This window comes from Pelmatolapia mariae, linkage group LG1 (genome assembly GCF_036321145.2).
Source record: "Pelmatolapia mariae isolate MD_Pm_ZW linkage group LG1, Pm_UMD_F_2, whole genome shotgun sequence".
Taxonomy (NCBI): Eukaryota; Metazoa; Chordata; class Actinopteri; order Cichliformes; family Cichlidae; genus Pelmatolapia; species Pelmatolapia mariae.
In genome coordinates, this window is record NC_086227.1 from 23,050,209 (window position 1) to 23,078,162 (window position 27,954).

A 27,954-nucleotide genomic window follows, 5' to 3' on the forward strand; every position below is an offset into this window, starting at 1 on the left:
CATCAAAACTGGGACACGGAAATTAGTTGTCACAACTTCAGGTTTTTAACACCTTTCAACACCTTTTCTCCAGGGCACTTTAGGAGAAGTACCAGAGTTAGCTTCAAGTCAGTTTTAGCCAGCTGTTTTGTTCACTTTTTAATCTCTTATTTATTGTCCATTTTATTTCTAGTTTTCCATGTTTTACTGTTATATTAAACAAAAAGGAATATTAAATATGGCTTTGTATTTTATCTGTCTTTTAGCTGAAAAGTAACTATGTTTTTTGTTACCTTTCTTTATATCAAGGTTCAAAGTCATTTACCCCTCCTGGAGCAAAATAAAATCTGTAGAGGATTTGTTATAATTCTTGTTTTTAATAATAATACTACCCTATTACATATACCCTATTACAACTGCTACTGTTAATGAAGACAATAATGCTATAAAAACAATGAAACTAGCACACATATTAAACAGGATTGTGTTTATATAAATGCAGTCTGGCACGGTCAGTGATGTCTTCTGCTTACATTTTGTTTTTAATGCTGAGTCTCTCAATGCGCATGCGCCTGCCCGACAGCTACTACTCACCATGCACATGTAGAGCAATCATAACGTGCGGGGCAGGCGGAGCACACCGGAGGGACTAGCTAGTTGTTTTGCAGCTGTCAGGTTGCCTGTTTACTCTTGCCTTTATTTATATTCATATGTTGGCCCGTGTTTGACAGCGGCTCGTAGTCCCGCTCCACAGGCGCCAGTACTGACCGGCAGTCCGGGCTCGAAGCGAGCGATGTCGGAGGAGCGCAGGGTGGCAGCCACAACAACAACAGGGCGCGCTGCTGTCCCCCTAGCATCGCAACGTCCTCCGGTCCATGTCGTTTAACCCTGCCGGGCGACTACACCCGTCCTCGCCTCCCTACCGGTCCAGTCCCGTCCCACAGTGACCTCCAGTGATGGCTGATGAGGACCCCCAGCAGCAGCAGCCGCCGCCGGAGAGCGGGGCGGGGAGCCTGCCCGGCCTACTCCCCGGGCTGCAGGGCGCTGAGGCCAGCGCTCTGCAGCTCAGGATCAAGAACTCCATCTGGTGAGGAGATGTTTACTTCACACACTGTTGTGCTGTGCATACGCACGATTTGATGCTTAAAGGGAAACTCATCACAAAATTTTTAAACTACTTTTATCATGCTTGGACGCAGTCGCATCTTCACTGCTTAAATATAATAATAAGTAAATAATAACAACCGTAGAAGTCCAGCATGTTAAATGTTAGACACATGCACGAGCTGCAGCGTGTGCTTGTGACAAAACAGCCGGATAAACCTGGTAGAGTGGAGACTGCAAATATAAAAATTAAATAACTCAAAAAAAGCTTAAGGAACTTGTTTTATGCTTGAGTAACTAATTACTCGACTCCTTGAATAAAGGTATTTTTTCACATCCCATCACCATGTTTACTCCAGTAAAAGTAGCTATATTTAACACAGGTATCACGAGGAAAATGCTCTGGAAATAGCAAAAGTAAAATTACTCTGTATGGCTGACATAATGGTCTCTGTCAGAGCAGCACATTGTATTCTAGTGATTATTGAGTTCTTATTACTCTTACATGTATGGCAACTTTATTATCATTTTTATTTTGTATTTATTCATTTGTTTTATGCTGTTCATTTATCTGAAGCGCTGTCTTATATTTTAGTTCTTAAGTTTTATATGTAAAATGGGACAGAAAACAGCATACACTTAATCAGGGATTTGAAGACTGATTCCTAATGCAAGAGAGGAAGGAGTCATATTTCCCCAATATCTTTCTCTCTTTCTGTAATATACAGTGCTGTAAAAATGATGAAGCTGATTTCAATTTCACCAGCAACACTGATACCTGTTGAATCAAGAAATCAGTACAATAGAACCTGTCTAAAAAATTACTCCAAGAGCATATCAACGACTCATCCAAGAGGTCATATTAGAACCCAGAATGACATATAAAGAACTGCAGGCCTTACTTGCCTCAGTTAAGTCAGAGTTCATGATTCAATGGCATCCATAAAAGAGTTCAAGGAAAAAACACTGCTGAACAAAAAGACAAAGGCTCACATTTGCAAAAAAAAACCCCAAAAACCTTGATGATCCCCAAGACTTTTGGGAAAATATTCTGTGGACTGACAAGACAAAAGCTAAACTTTATTGGAAAGTTCAAGTCCTGTTACATCTGCCATAAAGCAGCATAAACACAGCATTTCATAAAAAGAACATCATACCAGGAGTCAAGTGGTGGTGGTAGTGTGATGGTCTGGCTGCTTTGCTGCTTCTGGTCCTGGATGACTTTCTGTAATTGAAGGAACCATTAATTCTGCTCTCTACCAGAAAATCAGATAGGAGAATCAGTTTGAGCCCTAAAGCTCAATGGTACAACGATCAGGACAACGATCCAAAACACACTAGCAAGTTCACTTCTGAATAGCTCAAAAAAAACAAAACAATAAAAAACAAAGAAAAAATAATAACAAATCAACAAGAGGCAAATCAAATGTATGTTTTTAACCAGTTCTCCGTTTGAGGGTCTCTGGCAGACTGGAGCCTCTCTCAGCTGTCGTACTGGTAGCCAGTTTGTCACAGCTCTAACACAGAGACACAGACAACCAGTCACACTCACACCTGCAGCCAATAGATTTGAATCCAGGACCTTCTTGCAGTGAGGCAACACTGCTAACCACTAGGTTCTGCTAGTGAATCCTGAGAAAATACCAGCGTCTTTCTGTGTGGAGTTTCCATGTTGTCCTTGTGCCTGTTTGGGTTCCAGCTTGCTCCTTTAGAACTGTTGATTCTTAATTGGTTATGGCTCGATAAGAGGCTTAATGTGAACAGAGTAAAGGAAAAGACTTGATTTCTTGTAAGGCACGTGTTCTTTTGTGTCTGCTACTTAAGGTCCTGTTCTGACCTTTTTTTCTGAATGAACTTAAGTTCTATCATTTAAATATCAAACAGCAAGAAAATGTCAAGGAGCTGAACAACCGGAAACGCAGCAGTTCAGAGTTCAAATGTCTGCAGGAAATACCTCAATAGAAACTTGTCACTGTGCTGCTAACAATTTATCAATAACATGTTAGGATCCTGAACATTTGCCCAGCTCCATACAGGTTTAACCTTTGAGAGGAGTAGAGCATAAATATTGGCATTCACCTCAGTGACCTGCTTCTGGGTGGCTCTTGGTGAAGTGATACAGTCGTAGTCTGGGTCAACAAGTTCACCTGCAACATACCGTCACTCTGTCTGCACAGGAAGTCTGGTCAATCAAAGCATTGATTTTCAAAACCCCACCGTTGATGTTCACATTAGCCTAATTGAACTCATTTTAATCTGGATAACTTGCTAATTAAATAAAGAAATTATTAAACATAAAAAAATTCCCCTAAACTGCAGTATGTTACAGGATCTTCTCTTACTGAAATAACTGAAAATAAAGTGCTGAAATGAGTTGCTTTACACTCACCTTTACCTGACATATTTTACCTTACTAAATAAAAGCAGACACAAATCTTTTTATATAACAAAACAAATGTCATGTACTTTCTTAATTTTATAGCATGTTTATAGCTTCACCAGACAACAGGACATTGACCCTTTTATCTTTTTCACTCCTAACTGCTTTGATCGTTTGCTAATACTGAGGCTCTTACAGAGGATGCTGGCTTTGTATTGTGGACGGCTTTAGCTTTAGTTGCTTTTCATTTGTTTAAAATGTGCATGTTTACATGGGTCATTGGGTTGGTTGTTACGAACATTTTTGTTTCCCCATTGTGGTTTACTTTAGCAAACTTTTTACCTTACTCACTTCCATGGTAACGGCGTAGCATGTGGCTGTGAAGCCACATGTCATTGTGCACATGTTGTGTATTCATAAAAATGAGTGGGCTCGTAATAAATCACATCGAAGGCTGACCAGCCGCTCACCGGTCCAGGCCGAGAACACTGGAAATCATCCAGTTTTGGTCCATAGTCGGTCAATTGGTACATCTCTAATCTACTCTAAAACTATACTATTTAACCCTTCATCCAACAACAAATTTCATCTTTCATCTCTAATTTCATCATTTCTTTTTTGTTCACTGTAATCTTGCCTTTTAAAATGCTAATTGTAGCAGCTGAATTGTTAGCCGTTTCATCTGTCCATAAGTTGTTAGCCCACTATGTAACCCTTCGTCCATTCAGTTAGTAGTAGCTACTACTCTATATAACAGCTATTCATTTAATCAGATTTCATTAATTTATCCCTAATATTTTGCCAATTGTTATATTTCTTCTGTTAATCGACAATTTCAAATATTTATCCTGTAACTTCTAGTAGCTAAATGATTAGCTAGAATTATTGGCTGTCCACAAATAGTGGTTTACTAATTTAAATATTCATCCACTAAATTAGAAGTTACTATTAGAGTCACTAATTTTTGATTTAATTAAACTCAATGACCAATTTTATGTATTTATCGCTTATGTTTTTGCTGTTTCTTTTGTCCTGTTTTAGGCATTCATTACTTATTAAAGTGATAGTTTTAGCAGTTACAGTAGCTGCTAAAGGCATATAAGCTAAACAACTGACAACCTTTTGTTAATGATAATCAGATATTCTTTTCTTTTCTTTGGTTAGGACTACTTTAATTAGCTGCTTTATCTATTTATTTATTTTAAAGACTTTTGTAATTTGTTTTTTCCTGCACCTTAGCCACTAAAATTGATCCACTTTCACTGTTCCCTTGTCACATGGGGTTATCACAGCAGGTAGCTCTGCATGTTTGAGTTGACAGATGCCCTTACTGGCACAACCTCAAACTATGGAGCCACTCTGCACCATAGCCACTATGTTTAGTTTACTGTTACTGCTTCTGCTCCAACTTGTTTGTTTGAGGTTTTTTAATTTTTATAAGTTGAGCTAATTTTTCCATGAAGCCCCCTAACTTCTGTATAAGTACCTACTGGGGTACTTTTAGCCCTAATTAGGAATCACTGGTCTGGGGTTAGGTGTACATCTTGCTGGTTTATCAGAGACTGAATTTACACCTGTGAACATTTGTTTGTGTCTTGTTTCAGTTCTTTATTTTCCAGGCTTAGGTCTTGCAGAAAGTTGCGTCACGTGTCGTTCAGTTTATCTGCTAAGTCTGCCTCACAAACAGCTTACTGACGGTCTTTCAGCACCGGGAAATCCTCAGCCCCCTGGTAACAGTCAATTAAAGTGAACTGTTCTTGTCATGGCTTAGAGCGTCTCCTGATTCTGACCTGCCCAGCCCAAGTAATAGTCTTTAAATGTGACCTACCTTCTGTCCCACAGTCATTGGAAGCATGCTGCCCTGTCTGTGGATTACACATGAAACCTGGAGACTTTAGTCCTCAGTTTGGTTTTTCTGTCTGCAGGAGTGGACCTAAATAGGAGCGACTAATTGTGATCTTTCCTGCTATCAAAGTCTGTTTGATTGTATGTTAATTTTAGCTGTAGCCTGAACATCATTCAAGTCACTCTTTGATTTTTGTAGTGATCTTCGATAGTTTTTAGCTGCAGCTTAGCAGTGGCTGTTTATGAGCCTCAATCAAATCTTACACTTCTTCCGGATTGACCTCAGGTTAAAACCTACATCATTAAAAGTCAATCAGGAAGAGAATTTCATGCTTCCGAGGCTGTGTGAGATGCTAAGGCAAAAAATAGAAGTGACACATGAACATGGTGGGACACAGGGAAGCAGTTACATGTGTTAATATGTTATTTTTGATTAAGTTTTTAATTTAAGTTAGGCTTTCACTAAATTTTGCCAGAACTTTGTATTGTACTGGTCTCTTTTCTGTTGAATATAAAATAGGAGTATGAGAATAAAACCTGTAAGCACAGAAAAATATTTGGGAAAACTGTTGATAAAAAAGATCTTCTGTCCTAAACAATGTCAGCACAGTTCCTGTTTCTTTTTACATATGACCACATGTGTTTGTGGTGGTGGGATACATGACCTGAGAGATCCTGAGGGGAGGGTCGTCTCATACCAAACATTCCTCTGCTTTATAAATAAATACACTTCAGACACAAGTGCTCATGTTACACCGGCTTCATGCTAATTTGTACTATGTCTCTGTTTTGCAGCAAATCTGTTCAATCAAAAGTGGAAAACATTCTGGTGAGTATTCCTGACATATTTGTGATCTGCAGATAACAACTTTAAGGACATTTTTCATACTCTCTGTTCAGATATTGTCAGAAGATTATTAGTGTTCCCAATAGGTTGAGCAGAAAAAACATTCCTACCATCCATGTATAGTTTAAAAATAAAAATAGAAGATCCGTTGGTAGCAGTGTTAAACATTAAGGGTGTATCTGAAGGCTGAAACATAGACTGTATAACAAAGATGGGTTTTTTGTCAGTCTTATAATATAGTCTGCATTGCATCTATGGGATGTGCAGCTACCTGCTAGTTAGTGTGAATTAACGAACAAAGAAAATAATTTCACTACCAAAAACCGGAACACAGACATCTTGGACAGACTTTATATTCTGTTTATAACACAGTTAGAATATACAGTTCAGTGTCTAAAATTAGCAGAGGTGAGGCCTAGCTGACAGCTAGCAGCCACACCTCTAAGAATCCCAGTACATCCACCGCATTAGTCGCTTTGCACGCTAGCGGTGACGTCACCACAGCTTTGTTCCATGTACACCAGTGTTTAGGGCGCAGGTACCCGCTGCAGTATTCTCCTGAACAATAGGTGTCTCCACTCACACAAAATCCCCACACCAGTGTGGGTATAGGAGGAGAGGAATTCAAAACTGGAAGGAAAGAAACTGGTGAGTTTTTTTCCCCCTCCACAAAATGTAGTCTTTCAAACTGTTGCTGCATCTCACATACGCCATACGCCACTGTTCATCAGGGTGAGAAGGGTAGGCATAATGGATTAACACAGTTTATAATTCAGTCCAATAACATAACCTTTTTAAGTCGTTAAAGACAAATGAACCAGAGCTGTTCGTTCTATAAACTTTAAATCTTTCCACATTTCTTTGTAGCTAGCCTCAAGTGCTCATTTTGATGTCTTGGAGTGGTTCACTTCATTTCTTGCTGATAGAACACTTTTGGCTTAAGTGGGAAATTTCTATTCTAATGTGGCTGCTATGTGGTGTTCCACAAGGATCTTGTTGAAGTCCCTTTTTATTTTCATTATATTATATTCTGCAAATAATGTTTTTGCAGCTTAACACAGACAAGACAGTCTCTAATTATTGCTCTGGGGAGTACTTTCCCCCCGTATTAGACACATCTGGTTCCTTTCTGATCCACTGTGACCAAAATTGAGCCCAATAATCTATTCATTAGCTTTCAGTCTTTGACTTTTGATGCTCACATCAAGTCTTGGACCTGCTCTTGCTTTTTCTATTTAAGAAATATCGCTAAACTCAAGACTGTTGTCTCAAAAGTCGGATTAATCTTGTCCTGCTTAGATTATTATAATGCTCTGTTTTCTTGTCTGTTGTATTAATTGTGTCAGTTTGTCCAAAATGCTTTTGCAAGGCTTCTAACTCCTACTCACGTTTTCTTATATTACCCCGTTGTTAAAGTGTCTGCACTGGCCTTTTGTGAGGTTTAGAGATGAGTTTAAAATCTTCGTTCTTGCTTTTATGGTCTTACGAGGTGAGGCCCCCACTTATGTCATCAGTCTACTCCACCCCTATTCTCCAAACCTTACTCCCTTTCAGCTCTTGCACCCTTGCAAGAGGGTACAAGAGCAGGTAGCATCACATGTTTTAGTTTGCAGATTTTTTTTAAAACACTGGATGCCCTTCTTGTTACAACCACAAAGGGATTTGTGTCTCCTCCAGGAATCAAACTAGGGATCTCGTGCTTGTTAGGTGAATGTGTAAACTATTATACTATAAAAGGGTTTAAGAGTTGCACAACTACTCCTGGGCCTACATGTTTATATATGTTTTATGCAGCAATTTAGTAATCCTTTGTTTACACTGACACAGTGATCTGACTCTATAAATGCACTCTTAACAAGTCAGCATCAGCTCAGTGGATGGAGTATGAAACAGTGCGAATCAGTAAAGTGTCAGATTAATGTCTGAATACGATTTTTATTCTAGAGCCCCTTTAGCGTACATCAAAACAGGCACTATATAATTTATGCCACAATATTTGCTTTGTTGATTGATGGCCAGTCTTTTATTTTTCAGTGCAGTCTGACAGCAGTTTGTTAAACATTCACAATCCTTAAGCTCTTAAACAGAAAATATCAAACAGAAACTGAGAGTCCGAAACTGAAAACGCTGAGTTCAAAACCCACGACACCCATTATTTTTGTTGGGGCGGGGAATCCACATTTGGAGGTTGGAGGGGTTGGTGGTGAAGCTCACACTTCTGCTGTGCAGAGGGAAACAAGTTCAATACTTGGTAAGGGTCAGGCATTACTATTCAATTTAATTCAATTTAATTTATAAATAAATATCTATATATCTAATATATATTATATAAATAGAATATATGTATTTATATTTGGTACGGTCAAGTGACTGCCTATAAGCAAGCACTTGGGGACAGTGGGAAGGAAAAACTCCCTTTTAACAGGAAAACCTCTGGCAGAGCAGGCTGGGGGTGGGACAGCCGTCTCCTATGACTGCTTGGAGGTGAGGGGAGGAAGACGGGATTTCTACTACTGGGTTGGTTATGAAAGCTTTGTCAGTTGCCATGGTGATGTAGCTTCACTTTGTCTTAATGACACACAGCACGTGTTGCCGACACATGTGCTTCCTATTGAAATACATAGTTTCCTGTTGACTGAAAAAAGACATCAGTTTGTGTCTGTGAACATGAACAAGTAGATGCTTTTCATGACTGCTTGATGTTTTGTTATGGTCTGTTTAAGGATAAAGTGATGAGGGCTGAAATAATTTATTTATAATAAATATCTTGGTTTACTTGGAATAGAAGAGAGAATGATTAATTTGAAGCATTGGTTTTGGTGAAAATCAATCCCAGTGAAAGCACGCTGTTGCTGTTCTTCAGTTACTGATGTAAAATTTACAGCACGTCCTGAGAGTGATGCTAAAATCAGTCCTGCTTAGGCTAAAATGCTGCTTATAGAGCTGTAGCTAACATATTCAGTTACTGAGAGATGACATAACACTTTATTAGCGAGTGATGTTTTAACTTAACAGAAGACCCCGCTGTGATGTTTCAGCTTTAAAACTTTAACTGTGCAGCTGAGGCTTGTGCTTTTTTAAGATAAACAATACAAATCTTTATATTAAGATTGCATCCTGGGTTAGTTTGTTATTTCCACTATGTAGTCTTCTTGAACTTGTAAGTCCTGAATTGTCAAAGAGCCTCTTTTCTCCTTTGACCTGCTCCCTGGCTTAAAGAATAGCACTGCATTCAGTTAATACCTCAAATGATCTGTAACAATTCAAAAAATGTATTTATTATGCTTTTCAGCCTTTAACCTAAGCTCTTGTTTGGGATTCATGGGATGCAACAGGTCTAAGTATGAGTGACTGAAGTGTAATGTGCAGAAAAAAACCCACATGCAATGTCCGCGTGTAAGTATCAGTCTCAGGAGGTTAGAGAGCTTCAGCAGAGATGAGAGGTTGATTTTGCTGCCTTCAGACTGAAACTTTAACTGTTCCCCTGAAACCAGCTGCTGGCTCAGACTGATATGTAACAGACAGAAAAGAGAGTGCTATCAGTGCCATCTGGATGCATGCAGTTGGTGGCCAGCCAGCTTAGCCATGGCTCTGTCGTGGTTTCAGTGTTTACTGGAAAGACTGAAGATTTTTCTTGTTGTAAGGATACTTTGCTTGTTCTGTTTGTTGTCTAAATCGTATTTCAATTCATGCTTAAAGCAAACATTTCTATCTTCTATCTGTATAAAAGTGTAAGTAAGAGGAAATCAAGTATGGTTATAGGAGAGGGGTGACACGCAAAGGGTAATGGACTAATAATTAGACATAATATTGTTTTAATAATAATACAAATATTTATTTGTTCAAAATAAATATAAAATAATATTATGATAATATTTTGAACAAATAAATATTTTCTAGTCTCGCCATCTCAAACATTAATATTTCACATTTTTCTTTTTCTTATGTTGTAATGATTTTATATGTTTTGTTGATGAGTCCGGCAAAATAAGAACTACGTTATTAGATATTTTAAAATTAAAATAATGACAGAGTAGTTAGTAATGAAAAATAACAGATGAAATGTTGAACTTGTAAATAATGTCCTTTATGAACTATCCTAGTCCTGCTTTCATTATGCATGTGCTGCAGGTGTGACCGACCTGCTTGTTTAACCATCTTTGACTTTTTGTTTCTACAGCAAGATGTCGAGAAGTTCTCAGACATCGAAAAACTCTACCTCTACCTCAAGTTGCCTTCTGGTCCGAGCAGCAGTGTCGATAAAAGGTGAGGATATACTTGTTTCTAAATGTTTTTATAGAAAACTGGACAAAAAGATAATGCTTACAAGCTTATCACAACAAAAATGAGCCCATTTCCACACACAGAGCCTCGATTAGCGTTGGTGTCATTTATCAGGCCTGAGGTGACAGTAAGCACTGCATTGTTTGTCTTCACAAACATCACTGACCCACATCTTTATGCAGTGACCAGAGCGCCCTGTCATCGAGCCGCACGCAGCAGATGCACGCATTCACCTGGATCCGAAATCATTTAGAGGAGTACCCCGAGACCTCGCTCCCCAAGCAGGAAGTCTACGACGAATACAAGTAGGTGTAAAACAGACAGGCGGAGTTTAGTTTCACTGCATAAACCCAATTTTCTTGGAGAAATAAAGTCATTGTTGACGTTCACCTTTTGCATAGATAGCTGCTTCCAGTGTTTGAGCCTCTTTCTCCTCCAGTTTACTGCAGGCAGAAGCATCAGTATAAATAGATGCTGCAGGCATGAGAATCACAGAGCCGCATGTGTCGGTAATATTAGAATGGAAAGTCTGAGACAGCCATTGAAATGTTCTGACGCTGTTATGCAACTGTCTTTTTAACTCAGCTAGAACAAAAATACAGCGTCCTCCAGAAATATTGGCGCCTTCAGTGCAGACAGGTGAAAAGGCTTTAAACAGACCTAACGTGCTTCATGTTTTTCACAGTCAAACAGCCACATTGGACACAGGCACTGTGTAACTTTAGTGCTCCACCGCTGCTGGGGTCTTTATTGGCTAGCTGTTTCAGCAGATGCAGATGTTTCTACTCAGAATAAATTATATGAAATAAAGGTCAGCTGTACCTGCTTATCGGTATGATGTTAAACTTTAAGGGGTCGAGTGGGGTCATATGTGCCATTTACGTGTTATATTTTTCATAATCAAAATTCTCACTACCATGAATCTGTCTGCTTTTACAACAGGCACGTCGGTCTAGCAAAGGTAATCAAAAGTTGTGTCATTTATGATCCTGAAAATATATGTATGGGTTTTTTTTGGGATCATAGGTTATGATTTTTTTTGTCATTTTCCACTTCTACTCATCACATTGTTCTGTAGTAAACCACGTCTAACAGACCTTAAACATGATTCAGAGATTCAGACAGGCTTGCTGCTTTCAGGGATTTTTGAAGACGTTGCTAGCTCAGTTACCTATATGCTACATATATCACTACTATACTTGTCAACAAAAGAAAGGCAGCTTTATGTCATGAAATAAGTTGTGTTTAATTAGTGTTTTAAATCCTTTGCTATACCTGAAAAACAGCATCCTCCACAGTAAAGTAGCACATGCCTTTCACGATCAGGAGCATAGTCAGACACTTCCTTGGGCAGCATTTAGTCCTGATATGTCAACATCTGTGTAACTGTGCTAAACCTCCTCTTTGCTAAAAAAAATAAATTAAAATCTCTTAAATTAATCCCGCAAGAATCACAGCTACAAGTAAACAAAAGGTGAACATTTTATTAAAGCTGTTTTCAGAAGTCCAGAAAAGTCTAACAGTCTAGAAACGAAGGAGGCAACAGAACTTGAAAGTCTGCTTGTTGGTTGGCTCGGGTCAAGGTCGATCACGTTCACACCATAAACAAACTGCTCTGGAGTTCATTTTGGAACCACATCGAGACCACCCCCTCCAAAGGGTCTCGGTACAGTTGTTTAGGTCCCCACCCTGGTTAGTGTGTTCACATCTGCGCCAGAAACAGCTTAGCTATGATGCTGACCTGCACTGTGTTCCTAATTAAATAAAATTAATTTGATTAATTCTGTTTCTGTGTTTCAGGAGCTTCTGTGACAATCTTAACTACCACCCGCTAAGTGCTGCAGACTTTGGGAAGATGATGAAAAATGTATTCCCGAACATGAAGGCGCGTCGGCTCGGCATGAGGGGAAAATCAAAATATCCTTTACTGGAATGGAGTGTAGCAGTCTGGCCTCTGTCTCTGGTCACAGACCATCTGCTGCTGCAGTTCATAAGCTCGCTAAATATAGACGTGAAATGAAATAAAGCCCCCCTCTGCCTTCGAAGCAGAAGCATAATAATGCAGAGACCCTCAGGGGAGTCACTGTGATCTTGACCTTCATGTAACATTGTGATTTTTTTTTTCTGTTTAGCTCATGACGTCTAATGGAACATCTTGATTTATTGTCATGACCTTTATCTGTGTTATAGACTTATTAACTTTCAGGTAGAATGGTCTGCTTAGAACTCATGTCCTCATGTCAGTCCTTATCTACATAATCTACAAAAACTAATTCTGTGCCAATGTTTGAAAAATGTGAAATTGCTTTAAATTAGAAATTGAAACCGTTAAAATCATCCTACAGACTAATTTTAAATGCAGTGGCTCACTCTGTTGTCACTGAATCCTGTGAAATGAGCAGCTTTGTCATAATGTGTTGAAAGACAGGATCCAAATGCAGACTCCAAGTCCAGAAGTTAAAAAAAAAACAAAAACTAAGGTGTGACTGAGACTTTAAATAAGCAGAAGGTAACAGAAGTGGGAGCAGGAGGGAAGCTAAACACAGCTGAGAACAATCAAGGTAATGTACAATGAAGTAAAACTAAATACAATACACAAAAGACCATTAACTATCAAAAGTTAACCACCAAAACAGGAAGTTGACAATCTTAAACTTGACATGGGGGAAAGACACATAAGTGAGGCAAAAAGGAAACTAATAAACTGATACCAGCACCAAATTCAAGTAAGTACTAAATGCTAAAAATCTAAGATAAAAATGTAAATAATTAACAAACTAAGAACCAAATACAGGATATTTAATGATATAAAATATTTGAAAGTATTTTTTCATACATCTTGTAGAGAATTGTTTCAATTAAGGGTATTGATTAATGGCTTGAAAATTTTAATTTGATATTAGACAAATTGTCTGAGAAAAATTAATAAAAAAACAAACAAAAACATTTTATTTGAATAACACTTATCTAAAACCAGCGTCACAACATGCTTTCCAGAAACAGAATAAAAGAACAAAATATGAGGAAATTATAAAATCTGTTTACATATTAAAATAGGTCAAAAAAGACTGAGAACAAGAATAATATACAATATGATTCCAATGGAATTATCATAAAAATTTAGAAGTTAAAAGAATAAGATGAAGTTAAACCAGGAATGTCAGAATCACAAAATCTATACTAAAGATTTTAAAAAGCTTTATGATATAAATGAGTCTTAACCCCATAAAGCCTGAACTGTTGAATAATTTCCAGAAATTCTATTTTTTTGAAACTGAAATGTTTATTAAACCTGACAAATTTAAAAAAAATAAATTGAATTTAAAAAAATAAATAATTACTTGGATTTGTTGGACTTTGTAAGCTTCAGAAGCAAAGTATTTGCTGCTGCTATTCACAGAACCAGCTGTCAGTGTCACTTTTCACTACAAAGCCCATCCTGTTATTTATTTATTTATTTTTATGCCTCCACTCCAGCGACAGCCACAGGAGAGGCTTTAAATTTTAAGGTTATCTGGTTGTCTGCCTTATTCTTGTAAGCACAATCACTATTAATACGCCATGAGTGGATTTGTTTAAATGTGGCTCAAACTTTCACTTGACCTCAGACTATGAACTGGTTATGATTTGGGGATTAAAGGTCACTGTGACCTGTTAAGTACATTTTTGACCATAATTTGTGGACTTGGCTCCTTTTATTACAGCATTTTTACACACAAATGTCTAAAAAAAATAAATGCATTGTCAGTCAGGTACAGAATGGGAGATTGCAACTATTGTTCATATTTGTTTGAATTGGTGACACTGATGTTTGGTTCCCACATACAGTATTTAATTTCTTGACTACAATTATTACCCTGACTGGACAAACATGAATGTAACGTGTAACTTCGCTGACTGTTGGAGGCGTACGATGGCGTACCAATAATTCTAGTTATTTGTTCTAGTAACAGTCGGCAAAGCTTTCATCTACAATTAAACAAAGCCTGAGTGTAGCATGAGAGATTAAAGTCATCAAAGAGTGTTACTTAAAAGTATAAATCAAGCTTCATCAGAACTGAATCTTTAACAAAAACCATCTTTGAAGTGTGTACACACTCTGTCCCAGCCAGTGAATACTATAAATACTTTTTTCTGCTGTTTTGCACTGGTCTACTCATCATATATTATCATCGTTTAGAGTAGCAGAGCCAAAATGCAGGTTGCTGCAGGCAAAGGATTCAAACAAAAAGTAAGCTCTTTAGTTCCAAAAGAAGCATAATCCAAGGAGAAAATCCAGAAAACATAGGGATCAAGAAACAAGAGAACTTGCAAAGCAACAAGGAACAAAAGAAAGACACTCAGAGGGTAATTAGGGGAAGTGAAAACAGGAAGGTGACAAGAAAAGGCTGAAAGTAATTAGGATTAATTAACAAAGTAAAACAGGAAATAACTGAAAACACAGACAGGATACAGAACAACTGTGGACAAACCAAAACACCAGGTCCCTGTACTGCAAAGCCAGCTCAACACCCCCCCCAAAGTATCCGTTATCTGGATTCGCTTTACCCAACATCGAAAATGAGGATGAGTGGTCGGGCAAAGCTGGTGATCAACCCAGGCTTTGTCAGTCTACCTTGATAAAGGTAGATTGGAAGGAGGTAGAGTGGGACATACACTAATCAGAAGGCTGGTAGTTCGCATCTCCAAAAAAAGTGCTTGTGTGAACGAGGCAAGTTATATAGAGTGCTCGGTAAGAGTAGAAAAGCTTGTAAAGATAAAAGTGTGTCACTGGCAGCATTGAACCAATAACAAATATGAAGTGAACTGGGAACAAAGTGACCAATCTTACACAGGAATGTGAAAAGGTTAAAAACATGATACAGAATCAGAGCAACACAGGTGCTTTTGTGTGTGTGTGTGTGTGTGTGTGTGTGTGTGTGTGTGTGTACGGGTTCGTACTATCCTGGTGGGGACCAAAATCTGACTTTTACTATCCTGGTGGGGACTTTCTGCACCGTGGGGACCAAAATCCAGGTCCCCTTGGGGTTGAAAGCAATTTTCACACTCAAAATGCGGTTTTACTGTCAGGGTTACAATTAGGTTATGGTTAGGTTTAGGGTAAGGGTTAGGGTTAGGCATTCATTTTTAATGGTTAGGGTTAGGGTAAGGGGCTAGGGAAAGCATTATGTCAATGGGATGTCCCCACGAGGATAGCAAACCAGACATGTGTGTGTGTGTGTGTGTGTGTGTGTGTGTGTGTGTGTGTGTGTGTGTGTGTGTGTGTGTGTGTGTGGTGGGGGGGGGGAGCTGCCATATTAATAACATTGAACCTGTTTAAAGGCTGGAAGGAAAGTTGGCAGAAATGCTGACTGTAGAAAGTAAAAGGCTTATCATTATCACAGCTCTTTCATTAAGACACAGGAGAATCTGAAAAATTATAATCATGTACCTGTTTTAGGATCATGTATTAACTCTTATAGAACAATAAAAAAGTGGAGTGAATTATTTTGCAGCTGACAGGGAAAAAATTTGGGAGTAAAGAAGCGGCTAAGGTTTTATATTTTTAATAAAACAAAAACTTCAGGCCCTCCTACTCCCCGTGCACAGAGGTCCAGATGATCTTATAATGAGTCATAACACTGCAGTCGTGGTGATTCCACACCTTTTGATCTCTAATCGGGTACATAACCTCATTAAGTGCCGGTTAGTGCTGCGCCAAGTGTTACTATGGTGATATGTCCCATTAAAAAGATCCACCTTGGATTTACCTGGAGAAGCCAAAATCCTGCTTTGTAGCATGGGACTTTGGAACAAAATAAAAAAAAAAATAACAACAAGACTCAACAAGAACAGATAAAAGGTAACTCCAATAAGATAACTCAGTAATACTAATGTAAGGCTCAGGTAACACAAAAGATAAATATGGAAATTTGGATGCAGTTTACGAATGAGAATTGGCGCTGCCAGTTTTCTGTTATCACATGGCGTATTGAGCTGCTAATACTACACAGGCTGTGTTTTATTCAGGGTTTCCTCTATATAGTTGTCATATGTATTCTTCAGAGATCCTTTGAGATTTTTTATCTTAACACTGACTCACATACTGCTATAGTGGCCTAAGGAAGAGACCGTTTGTTCACATGCCGTCTTTACCAACTCTGGACCTCCATAAAACAGGAGATGGAGTAAGCACATTTATTTACACTTATTTACATATTAATATTAATATTATGTCTTTGGAATATAGCTTTTTTCCATATATATGTATCTATATATAAAACCAAATATCAATTGTTTGCAGCCCCAGTGTGATGTACTCGACTCCCCGGGCCAGCTGAGCAGTATTAAGGAAGAGGTGCGGTTTGCAGCCTGTGATCTTGTGTGTGAGTGGGCTCAAAAGGTGCTCAAACGCCAGTTTGATGCTGTGGAGGACCTGGCTCGCTTCCTAATCGACAGCCATTACATCAGCAACAAGTCTTTGGCAGCTCTCACCATAATGACCGGCACAGCAGCAGGTAGGACGCTTGACATCTTCATGTTCCCAGAGTGCAGAAAATAAAGGTCAAGAGTGACTTCTGGTGGCAGCTCCCTGTTAACGCACCTATGGCTTTATCCGTCTATTGAAGTTCTGTCTCTACACCAGATTAATGTTGTTCTTGGGCTCTTATGCTCAGGAACATCAAGCAGTCTAACTTGCCAACCTTGCAATAAATCTTTACAGCGATTATAATCTTCAGTTTTGCTTCAAATTAAATTAGAGTACTTTTTATTCAACTGTGTGATCATTTTAGAAAAACATGTTTGTGTTTGATTAAATACTCCATCTACAGTAAAACTACTTAAAATAGGTTTTCTTTATAAACCAGAAGCAGGCAGTCAACCCATGGTCGATCATTTTTGCCCTGAAGTTTGCATACCAATGACGAGCTCAAGAAGACAGATTCAGAGGTGACTCGGGATTTCAGGCTTCCCACTTCAAATGGAGCGTAGCACAATATGCATTTTCCACAGATGTGTGCAAAGATCTAAGCTGTTCAATATATAATATATTACTTAAACATGTAATTTTGATGAAGAGTATTTTGTGATTGAATCAATGCAAAGAAAAAGACTTCAACAACAAAATAATAATGTCACTGAATTGTCACATCATTTTAACAAAAACTGAACAGCTACCTTCGGCTGCTCCTTTATTCACAAGGGCTCTCTTCAGCAGGTAGTTCTGCATTTTTATTTTGGCAGATCAGCTTTTCACTTGTTAGGCCGATGTGTAAACCACTACACAATGGTGGTATATATTTTTATACCTCATAAACTGGAAGGTTCAGTGTTCAGATTTAAGTAAAAATAATTGTTTAACAAAGAACCAACAAGAGGCTCCCAGACACTGAAATGTACAGTGGGGATGCAAAGAAAACATGCTTTTGTTGAAATAAAGGCGCTTCATCTCCTGTTAATCTACCCTGAGATTGCACAGTTCTTTGATTCTGTGATTTAATCCCATGTACAAAGGCAAGTGGAGAGGCAGACTGCCAGGTTTTAAGAATAGGTTTCTTGGCAATCATTCCTAGATGCAGAGCAATCTGGATGTCAGGTGGGAGCTCAAGGGTGACTTTTCTTTTGTTAGTCCTTGTTTTTCATTTTAATGAGCTATTGACTTTTTTGTGTAATGATATCAGGGTTACACAGGAAAGGGACCCAAGTGCACACTGCTAAGTCAAACCTGAGAAACGTAAAACAACCTTTTATTAAGGCAAAACACAAAGTACACATACGGAAAAGTTAAATAAGTGAATAAATCCAAACAGAAATACAGTAAACACATAAGCAAGTATGACTCAACAAAGAATTAAAGCAACCTTTTCAGCTTTTAAATAGACACGTGAAGTAATCAGGGGGCTGGGAAACGCCAGGGTAACAAGACATAGCTGAAGCTAATTAAGACAAAGGAAGTAAAAGTGACGGGAAAGCACAAATAAAACAGGAAGCTACTAAAAGGGGAATCACAAAACAAAGACAAAGCCTTAACAAGATGCAAGAACACACTACAAAGACCAAACTAAAGTAAAAATCCGAGGAATCCGATTTATAATAACCTAAAGCCTAAAGAAAACCAGAATACGAAACTAAAGAACAAAAGACTAGAAACAGAGTTAGTCAGATGGATTATAATGATAATAATAATAATAGAATGCGGGAGTGAATGTGAGCGCGAATGGTTGTCTGTCCCTGTGTGTTAGCCCTGCGACAGACTGGCGACCTGTCCAGGGTGTACCCCACCTCTCGCCCTATGATAGCTGGGATAGGCTCCAGCACCCTGAAAAGGATAAGCGTAAGCGAATGGATGAATGGAATAATGATAATAATAATGATAATAATGTTGCATTTTATTTATAGGCGCCTTTAAAGACCCTCAAGGTCACCTTACAATAGTACAAAAATAAGTAAATAAATAAAAAGACAAGGTAAATGGGGAAAAAACAAGCATGAAAGTATAAAAGCTAAACAAGGTAAAAATCATGATGAAGGGTATGCAATTTTGAATAGAGTTTTGAATAGTTTGGAGTGAGTGAAGGACAAAGGCGGTTAATATTGAAAGATGAAAACAGGAAGACCGAGTGATATTATTTATATGTGCTGTGAAGGAAAGAGTGCTGTCGAGTATGACATCAAGACTCTTAACCTGAGGGGAAGGTGTGACAACAGAGTTATCAATGGATAATGAAAGACATCTGGTTTAAAGTTTTGATTTGGTGCCTATTAAAATAAATTCAGTTTTATTGCCATTAAGTTTAAGAAAGTTGTGAGCAAACCAGACCTTGATTTCACTTAAACAATCAGAAATAGATGTGGGTGGGAGAGTAGCTGTGGATTTGGAGAGCTGTAGTAGAGCTGAGTGTAATCTGCACAGCAGTGAAATTGGATGTTATATTTCTTGAAAATAAGAAAAAAACGGAAACAAGAAAATACGAAAATTTCTCTTGCACTGACAGAAACTTAAATACAAAATACAACAACTAAAAGCTGTGAATCCAAATGCTCAACACAGAGTGACTAACAACCTGATACACAATACAGAAACTCACAAATACTAAGGAGTAAGAGAAATGGGTGCATCTACTAAAAGTCTCAGATGAGTTTGAATCTCAGTGATCTTGAACTCAAAGTCAAGGTCAGGGGTCAACTTTTCTGAAAATCACCTTGGATTTTCAAAATTATACCATAGGTACATCCACTAGGAGGCTGGGGTAGCACTGGTGGCTACCAGGTTTTAATAATAAGAAATTCACTTTTGAAACCAGTAGAATTACATCTGAATATATCAGGGAACATGCTGCAAAACACTCTGCTACGTCAAATGTAATTTGTTTTGCAATAACTGAAGATGTACAGTACTAAGTTCCCCTGCATAGTGTTATATATTCTTTTTGTAGGAGCATTTGATGTATACTGAGTACAAATTACTTTTGATTTTCTTCAGAGATGAAAGGTTCACAGACTGTCTCAGCCTTCGCCCCGGCTGCAGACGCTCACTCCTTCCAGCCTCATGTGACCATGCTGTCCTCTCCGTCTGTCGACGCAAAGCAGCAGCTCCAGAGGAAGATCCAGAGGAAGCAACAGGAACAAAAGCTGACATCTCCTCTACCCGGAGAGGGACAGATTAGGAAGGCAGACGACGGTGTGTCTTGTGGTAGTCCCACCTCTCCGTCGCCTCAACCAACTATAGGCATCGTGGTCGCTGCCGTGCCAAGCCCGATTACGGTGAGAGAGATAACTGGATCACACCATCATGTGTCATTTCTTTCCCCATTGAAGGAAAAATTAACTGCATGTAATTTCATGAATGTTTAGATCACAATGAACCCACATTAGATAAAAAATAAATCCTTTTCTAATCTATTAATTAGCTACAACACGTTGCTGCAGTTACTGTTGATTTACATTCTTATAGGTCACTGAATTTTCTTTTCATCAATATAATAGTCAAACTTTCATTTATCTGAGGTCACATCACATTTCTGATCTTATCATTTTGTGTAGTCTGAAGAAGAGATAAGCCAGAAATGAGAGTCCACAGAATTCATCATTGGAGTTGGAGTAGATATTCCAACACATTTTTTTATCCCTTTTAATGTCACCAAGGCTGCTTTATATATTTAATGCATTATAGAAATCAAATAGTTGTTTTTACCAATAAACAGCATATCTACAACATAACTGCATGAATAGCTGTAATTCCAGCTGTTTTAGGTTCATAGGAATTTCTTAAGTGGACTGAAGTGGCAATGTAAAAAAAAAAAAAAAAAAAACATAGTTAAAATCAAAAAGACAGCAAAAACCCAGACTGAATGGGTGAAGGTTCATGAACTGTCAAAAACAGTAACACCAAGGAGAAAAGTAATAAGACACAAGGTGAACTCGTCAGGCAGTGACAGGTTAGAAGACAACAAACATGCGAGGTAAAAACACAGTAAAACCTCTAAAAGAAAATATCCCTTTTCAGGTACATTTTGTTTGTTTGTTTTTTTGTTTTTGTGCACTTTATGTTCAATATATGTATTTGTTGTGCCTGAAATGAACAAATTAAAAAAAAAAAATAATAAAGCATGAAGTAAAAAGAGACGAAGGATATATTCACACAGACGTGCAGGGAGGCTGAAAAGGAAACATAAAAAAATGGTACCATAAAGCCCCCTCTATCTCTCTCTCTGTAAAAGACAGGATATAAACTTTGGTTTCATGATTCCTCTTTTTTTCCCCTGCAGGTTCAGAGGAGTAGGCCGCTGATGTCCCCGAGTCCAGTGGGAACAGTGGAGAGCAAAGTACTGCCCATTAACATCCAGATGGTGACCCAGCCAGTTCAGGGAGTGAAGCAGAGCCCCAAACACCCCCAAAATATTCTGTCCAATCCAGCCGGGGAGCGCACAGCTCGGCAGCGCTACGCTCAAATCCTCCCTAAACCTTCAGCCACCACTGCCATCGCTTTGCGCTCGCCCTCCACCATGATCATCGCTAACAGCCCCATTAAGACTGTTGTAACGCCATGTCATGTCAGCCCAGTCAGTCTGGTCAAAATGGCAGCCATATCGCTCGCACCCAACAGCAGTGAAACTGCCACATCCCTCACAAATGTGCTGCGGCCGGCATCTGCAGACATCAACTTTAAAGCTACAGAAGACGCCAGCTCCAGTCAGAGCACGAGGAGTTCCTCAACGGTCCCCATTTTGGCCCCGGTGGCCAGGCAAGGGCAGACTTCTAACACTCCAAGCATCGATGTTGAAATGGAAGTTGAAGCTATACATGAAAGCAGCCAAATGCAAAATTTGGGCAGTCAAGTTTTGCCACAAGGGGCAATGACCAGTAGAGTCAAAGTTGCTGTACAGAGGGCCGCCAGTGTGCCCATACCGCAAACTAGAGGCTTCTTGGGTCTCGAGGAAACGTCCAGCAATAAATGCAGCAGAGAGTCCTCCTCGAGCACTAATACTGTGGCCACAGGCGACAGCGGCAATAATAGCGCTAATAATACAAGCACTTTGCACTTAAATCCCTCCACTCAGAATACCAGCACTGTGTCTTTACTGAACACCAGCAGAACATCTTCATGTGGGGAAAACAACCAAACAAAGCAAGGCTTCTTGTCCACTAAGAGCCTCAGAAAACGTTCAGGGCTCAGTCCAGACCTTTCACCAATCAAAAGGGTTTTTATACCCCAGCAGCCAGTAGAGGGTGCTGCTGGTCCAGGGTATGGTATCAGAAACATGACGGGTAATGTATCCAGGCCAGGCGCTCCAGCTAGACCTGAAAGTGCACCAGCCACCAGGGAAGTAGAAGTGAAAATGACCACTCAAGTCCACGCACTTGGCACTTCTCCTTCTTTCAGAGCAAGTGGCTTTTACTCTGTTGCCAAAACACATAGTTCATTGCAGAGGAAAAACATTTCTGCCGTTATGGAAACTGGCACCTCAGTCGGTCACGCATTAATACAGCAACATCAGGGGCACGCACCAGTTGACGCACACGCTGTGCCCGATAATTCCAGTTTTCCAAAGCATTCAGGTGTGGGTTCAAACTCAAGCCTGGAAGGAGTCCAGCAGCAGCCCTGCTCTCAGTCCAGTCCTGCTACTGAAACCTTAGCGTTTTTGAATCACGCTTCATCATCTGGTCAGCTGCCCATGCAGACAGACATGACAGATTACTTTTGCTTTGATGATGATGTGACTCAGGACAGCATAGTGGAGGAGTTGGTGCAGATGGAGGAGCAGATGAAACTTAATAACCTTCAGCAGTTTGGAGATTCTGTCACGCTGCAGGGCCAGCAGGCTGCGATGCCAAACAACATGACGTCCGCTAATAAGAACATGGCTTTCTATCATGCTGTGAACAACAACAGTAACCCAATCCAAACAATACAAACGCTGACACCTACACCCATGTCGGAAATGATGGGAGGAGCCCAGGGACTGACCGGAGAAAGCCCCTGCTCCCACATCGCCTCCACGACCCCGGTGGACAGCGCGCTCGGAAGCAGTCGCCACACCCCGGTTGGGACGCCACACTCCAACTGCAGCAGCAATGTTCCTCCCAGTCCAGTGGAGTGCAGAAACCCGTTTGCGTTCACACCCATTAGCTCCAGCATCACTGGTTTCCATGACGGCAGCACCATCTCCAGCAGCCCCGTGAAACCGATGCAGAGACCGATGGCCACCCATCCAGACAAGACCAGGCTGGAGTGGATGAATAACAGTTACAATAGCAGCGGCGGGACCGCCAGCAGGTCCAACAGCGGAATGGAAATCCTGCCCGGCTATCACAGCCTGATAGACGACCATTTTCAAAAACCTCACGCCTTCGCCGTTCCTCACGCGCGGCACCACGACAGCCATTTCGGCCGCTTGACTCCCATCTCGCCCGTGCAGCAGCAGGTAGCGAGCATGGCCAAGCAGGAGGGTTTTGCAGTGCCTGCCCCTCTGGATAATAAAACTGCCAACACGTCTGCTGCAAATTTTAGGTGTCGCAGCGTGAGTCCTGCTGTACATCAGAGGAACTTCAGCGGCACAGGAGCAGGAACCAACCTTTCCAATGCCTCCCGATCGGTAGTGTCTCCCTTTAATTCTCCTGTGACGGCTGAGGTGTTGAACATCTTCGCAAACAGCCAGACAAACCTCGGCGTGAACAGCATGGCCCAGAGGAGCCGCTCTGTGCCGCTCAACATCATGATGCAAAACGAGGCCCCGCCCACACCGGGCCAGCAGTGCAGCACCAAAAGCATCGCCAGCGTCCTCCTGAGCAAGCTAGATGGAGATCACGAGAATAGTGTGCGGGGTGTGGGAATCAATAATTTACCTCCCACCTACACTGCTCGTATGAACCTGACCCACATCCTCGAGTCCAACTCCAGCCTCTCCTGCACCGACAACCTGATGACCTCCGACTCCAGCAGTACCTGCAACCTGCAGAGGCCCAATTACCTCATGGAAAATTCTATCAGTGAACAAATGATTCTCTCGGCAGGTCAAGGCCAAATACAAGCAGCCGGTGGAGAGCAGCATCAGCAGCAGTCCATCATGTTAGCTTTGAACTCACAGCAGCAGCAACACCAGCAGTTAGACTTCAGCAGCTCTCAAGACCTCCTCGCTGCTGGCAATCAGCTCATGGAGCAGGTGTCAGAGCTAACAGCAGGCGGGGCCGATTTCCCCGGTGAAATCAGAATGACATCGGAGCTTCCCAGTAGCATCAGTGACCTTAACGCATTGGACACAAACCTGCTGTTCGACCCCAGCCAGCAGCAAGGCCAGTATCAGCATGCCGCCCCAGAGGAGCTGGTGGACGATTCGCTGTTTCAGCAAATCACCAGCGAAGCGGCTCATTCAGGTGGTCTCGACTGGTTGGAGAGCAAAGATCACCCAACTGTTGGGCTGATGGGCTGAGAGCAGAGCTTTTTATAATCATGTTGAACATGTTAATCTGCGGTTGATGTTTGTTTTATTTATTTTCAGGCATTTATAATGCAACACTGGATACAATGAGGTCTGTCCAGATTAAGTGCCAGGCTAAAAACTGAGCTAATGCTGCAACACTCACTGAAAATGCTGGTCATTTCCCTTTAATGAGAGAATATTGCCTCACTTTGTTTGATCAAGAGAATTGTCAACAAGAAAACACACACAGAAAAAAGCTAATCTTCAAACAGCTTATTTTATTGAATAGTCAGATCAATAACAGAGCCGTGGATCAGTGTGAATAAATCTTATGCAACGCTACTTATTTCTGTCACCGTGTATAAACTGCAGGCTAAATTAGGTGCAAAAAAACTAATGATATTTAATCCTAAACTAACAATATGTGTTTGTTGTGTAGCTTTACTTAAGAAAAGCACTTAAAAGGTTTTGAATTTAACATTACGATATGTTACGTGTACACACATACACTAAATTATTATGCATTCACAAATACACAGAATCAAATTCATCCATGTAAATCCATATAATGTACTCATAATATTAATGTATAAATATACCAATATAAATATATGTATCTCTTCCCAAACACAGCACTGGCCTTTACTGACTCATTTTGGTGAAATATATAAAAGGTATGCGTTAAAACTTTGAACCGTAAAATTCAGCAATATAAGTCTATACTGTCTAAAGTTTCTAAAGTTTATTTTAAATAGACTTTGAGTCTCTGTTAATCAGCTGATGAGTGTGAAGAGCGACGTTAACCTCTCTTCAAACCCCTTCATGTAGATTAAATAATAATAAAAATATTATTAGTCCTCTTTTAAGTTGCATTTAAAATAGGTCTTGTATACAGTCATGTGAATAACTAAGTACACCCTTGTTATCATAGGTGAGCGCCTTTAAAAAAAAAAAGCAGCAGTTTTGGTAGTTTGGTGGTCTGGTGTGTTCAGGTGTGAGCTAACACAATGACACAATCTTTCCAAGTGTTAACGTCCCAACAAGGCCCGACTTTAGAAATTCCTCAGCTCTACAGGCTTGAGCTAGTATGTTAAAGGTTAAATTTCATGAAAATAGAATTACAAGACAAATATGGCCTGCCACGAAGGAATCCCAAGAGAATATCTCTTCCCTCTGAAACAAACATGACAGCAGTGTTTGCTTTAGGTTTGCCAAGCAGCATCTGAACAAACCACAGATAACACCAAAGTGGAGACAAAACCAAACAGGTCAAGAGTCAAGCTTGGCCTAAATTAGGTTATGTACTGTAGGAGATAACATAACAAAATGAAATGTATCAACAGAATGGCTGAAAGTGAAAAAGAATGAAGGTGCTGCAATATCAAAGTCCAGACCTCAGCCTGCTTGAAATGCTGTGGGGGGACCTTAAGAGAGCTGTGCATGAATGCAATGTTGTAAAGAAGAGTGGGCCAAAATCTCTCCACGGTAATGTGAGAGCTGAGAAAGTCATACAGAAAACTATTACTTCTACGTCATTGCTGCTAAAAGTTGTTCTTCAAGCTACTGAATCACAGCAGGGTGCGCTTAGTTTTTCTCAGGACTGTAATTGTGATTATAAAGATGTTCAAATCCTAATCAATCTCTTTAAAGCGTATGCAAAATTTACGTGCAATAAAAGAAAAGAGACAAAAACATCAAATATTAAACCAGCTGTTCTCAAACCGGCATGGCCCCGCCACCAAAATAATTGTCACCTTCAAATTTTATCAATCTTTATCAACAGCAACAACAAAAAAAATGAGTCTGAATTAAAAAAAATTTAAATCAGCATCCACACCACCCTGCGGCAAAGAGTCTGTCCCACCAGGGGGCCATGCCCCATAGGTTGAGAATCACTATATTAAACCAAGAAAGATGATCTGCTGATCAGCTTTAATTATGCTATCAGTCTTTGTATGGTTACATGTAGGTGTGTCACACAGACCATTTTATGGGATCTGTGTTGCAGCCCTTTGAGCAGTGAAAGACGAGGGCTCGACTGCTTAACCCTTACAGGACATTTATGATAAAATCACTTACCTAAGAATTAAACCAAACCCCTCTGACGGGGTCTTCTTTTGCACTTGAAAAATGAACCGAGAGCTTTTTATCACTATTTAAATGTATTATTTATCGCGTGCAGATTACTAAAAAGGAAGACATGGAAAGTGAGAGGAGCCTAACGAGCATGTATATTACACTTATTCTAATGCACTGACAATCTATAATCCTTGTGCTTTATAAAGGGGGGAAAACACTGTTTGATTTGTATGGAACAATTTTACTCTGAATCCTGAGGTTCAAATGAAAAACAGCTGCCGATCAAATGTGGAAGTCGAGCTTTACACTGACGTCGAGCATCGGGTAAAGAAGTCATGCAGCCGCTGACTCTAAGCTGCGTCTGAGGGCTTTGGGTTTCTGAGCCTTATGTCCTTATGCCAAAGATGTAAGCTGCACCGTGGCCACGGGTGTAACATAGCCTCCAACGTGGTGGACACTCTGACAATAAAGTGCTTGATGACGCCTGTAACAAATGTATTCAGAAGAAAGGTGAAAATCTGTAAATGCTGAGGGTTCCTTTGTTTACTGTTGTTGATGCTTTTGTAACCCGCACCCTTCCAACAGGTATGTGATGTTTTCACGGCGCATCACAGTTGTTTTGCTAAACCGTGTGTGTCTCCGTGTTAGCAGTAGATCTCTTGACCGTGTATTGTTGGTCACACTCACTTTATTTGTTGTACAGATTGGGGGTGTGGCCAGGTGTCCGGTGCTCTTTGGTTTGTTTTATTACTATTTATTATTTTACATTGTGCTATTTGTACAGGATATGTACTCTTGGAAACCATATAATTGTTTGTTTGTGTGTGTGCGTGCGTGTGTGTTGACATTAACCTGACTTGCACTGTTATGATGTTTTGTAGCATACGCTTTAAGTGTCATAGTGTGTTACCGCGTATCACGTGCATTATCAAGACTTTTCCGAAATTTGGCAGTGAATAATGAGAAATTGAAGAATCACTAAAACCTTGCAGAACTGGATTTTGACAGGAATTCACTCCAGAAAATGTTTGCACTTGTTTTAAAATGTGGAAACGGCACTGTTCCTTAATATACGGTGCGTAATTGTGCAATTGTACTTCCCTTCATGAGCTTGAAAGTTGTCCCTCTGTGACAAAAAAACCCAAACATTTTGAATGAACTAAATTAATGTCTGGATTTAATCTGGTGATTTTATACAGAAGACTGTATTTTTAACTTCTTTAAAATTTGATTGTATCATTGTAACATCTAATTATTTTGAGTACTTTTTTGACCTCTGATTTCAGTTTCGATGTTTAACTCCATTGTGGGTCTGTGTGTTTGTTAGCACTGATGTTTCTTTATGAAGAGTTTACCCTTCCTCTTGTAAGTGGCTAGGAGCTGTAGAGCCGCCCTCCACTGTGTTAAGTTGCTGTGGTTTTTAATACAAATATTTTCTTTTTGTTGTTGTTGTTTTGCATTTTATCAAGTGCTTTTATAAGGGGAAGTGCTTGTTGATACCGGTTTTTGAAAACTTTTTAAAACTAATAAACATT

General features: G+C 39.8%; 1 protein-coding gene across 3 annotated transcripts; it reads left to right on the plus strand.

The window, feature by feature from the left end:
- The first annotated feature begins 581 nt into the window (after positions 1–581).
- LOC134629104 (DNA-binding protein RFX7-like) lies at positions 582–27,954 on the plus strand. 3 transcript variants are annotated; one of them, XM_063476111.1, is made up of 9 exons: positions 582–1,066; positions 6,104–6,137; positions 10,336–10,421; positions 10,622–10,744; positions 12,240–12,356; positions 16,522–16,606; positions 16,723–16,936; positions 19,903–20,183; positions 21,188–27,954. In XM_063476111.1, the coding sequence occupies exons 1-9, from the start codon at positions 936–938 to the stop codon at positions 24,347–24,349; spliced, it is 4,233 nt and encodes a 1,410-aa protein (XP_063332181.1). In that variant the 5' UTR covers positions 582–935; the 3' UTR covers positions 24,350–27,954. The 3 variants fall into 3 exon arrangements, with proteins under 3 accessions (XP_063332181.1, XP_063332191.1, XP_063332200.1); XM_063476121.1 differs by lacking the exon at positions 582–1,066 and adding an exon at positions 5,337–5,449; XM_063476130.1 differs by lacking the exon at positions 582–1,066 and adding an exon at positions 5,370–5,437.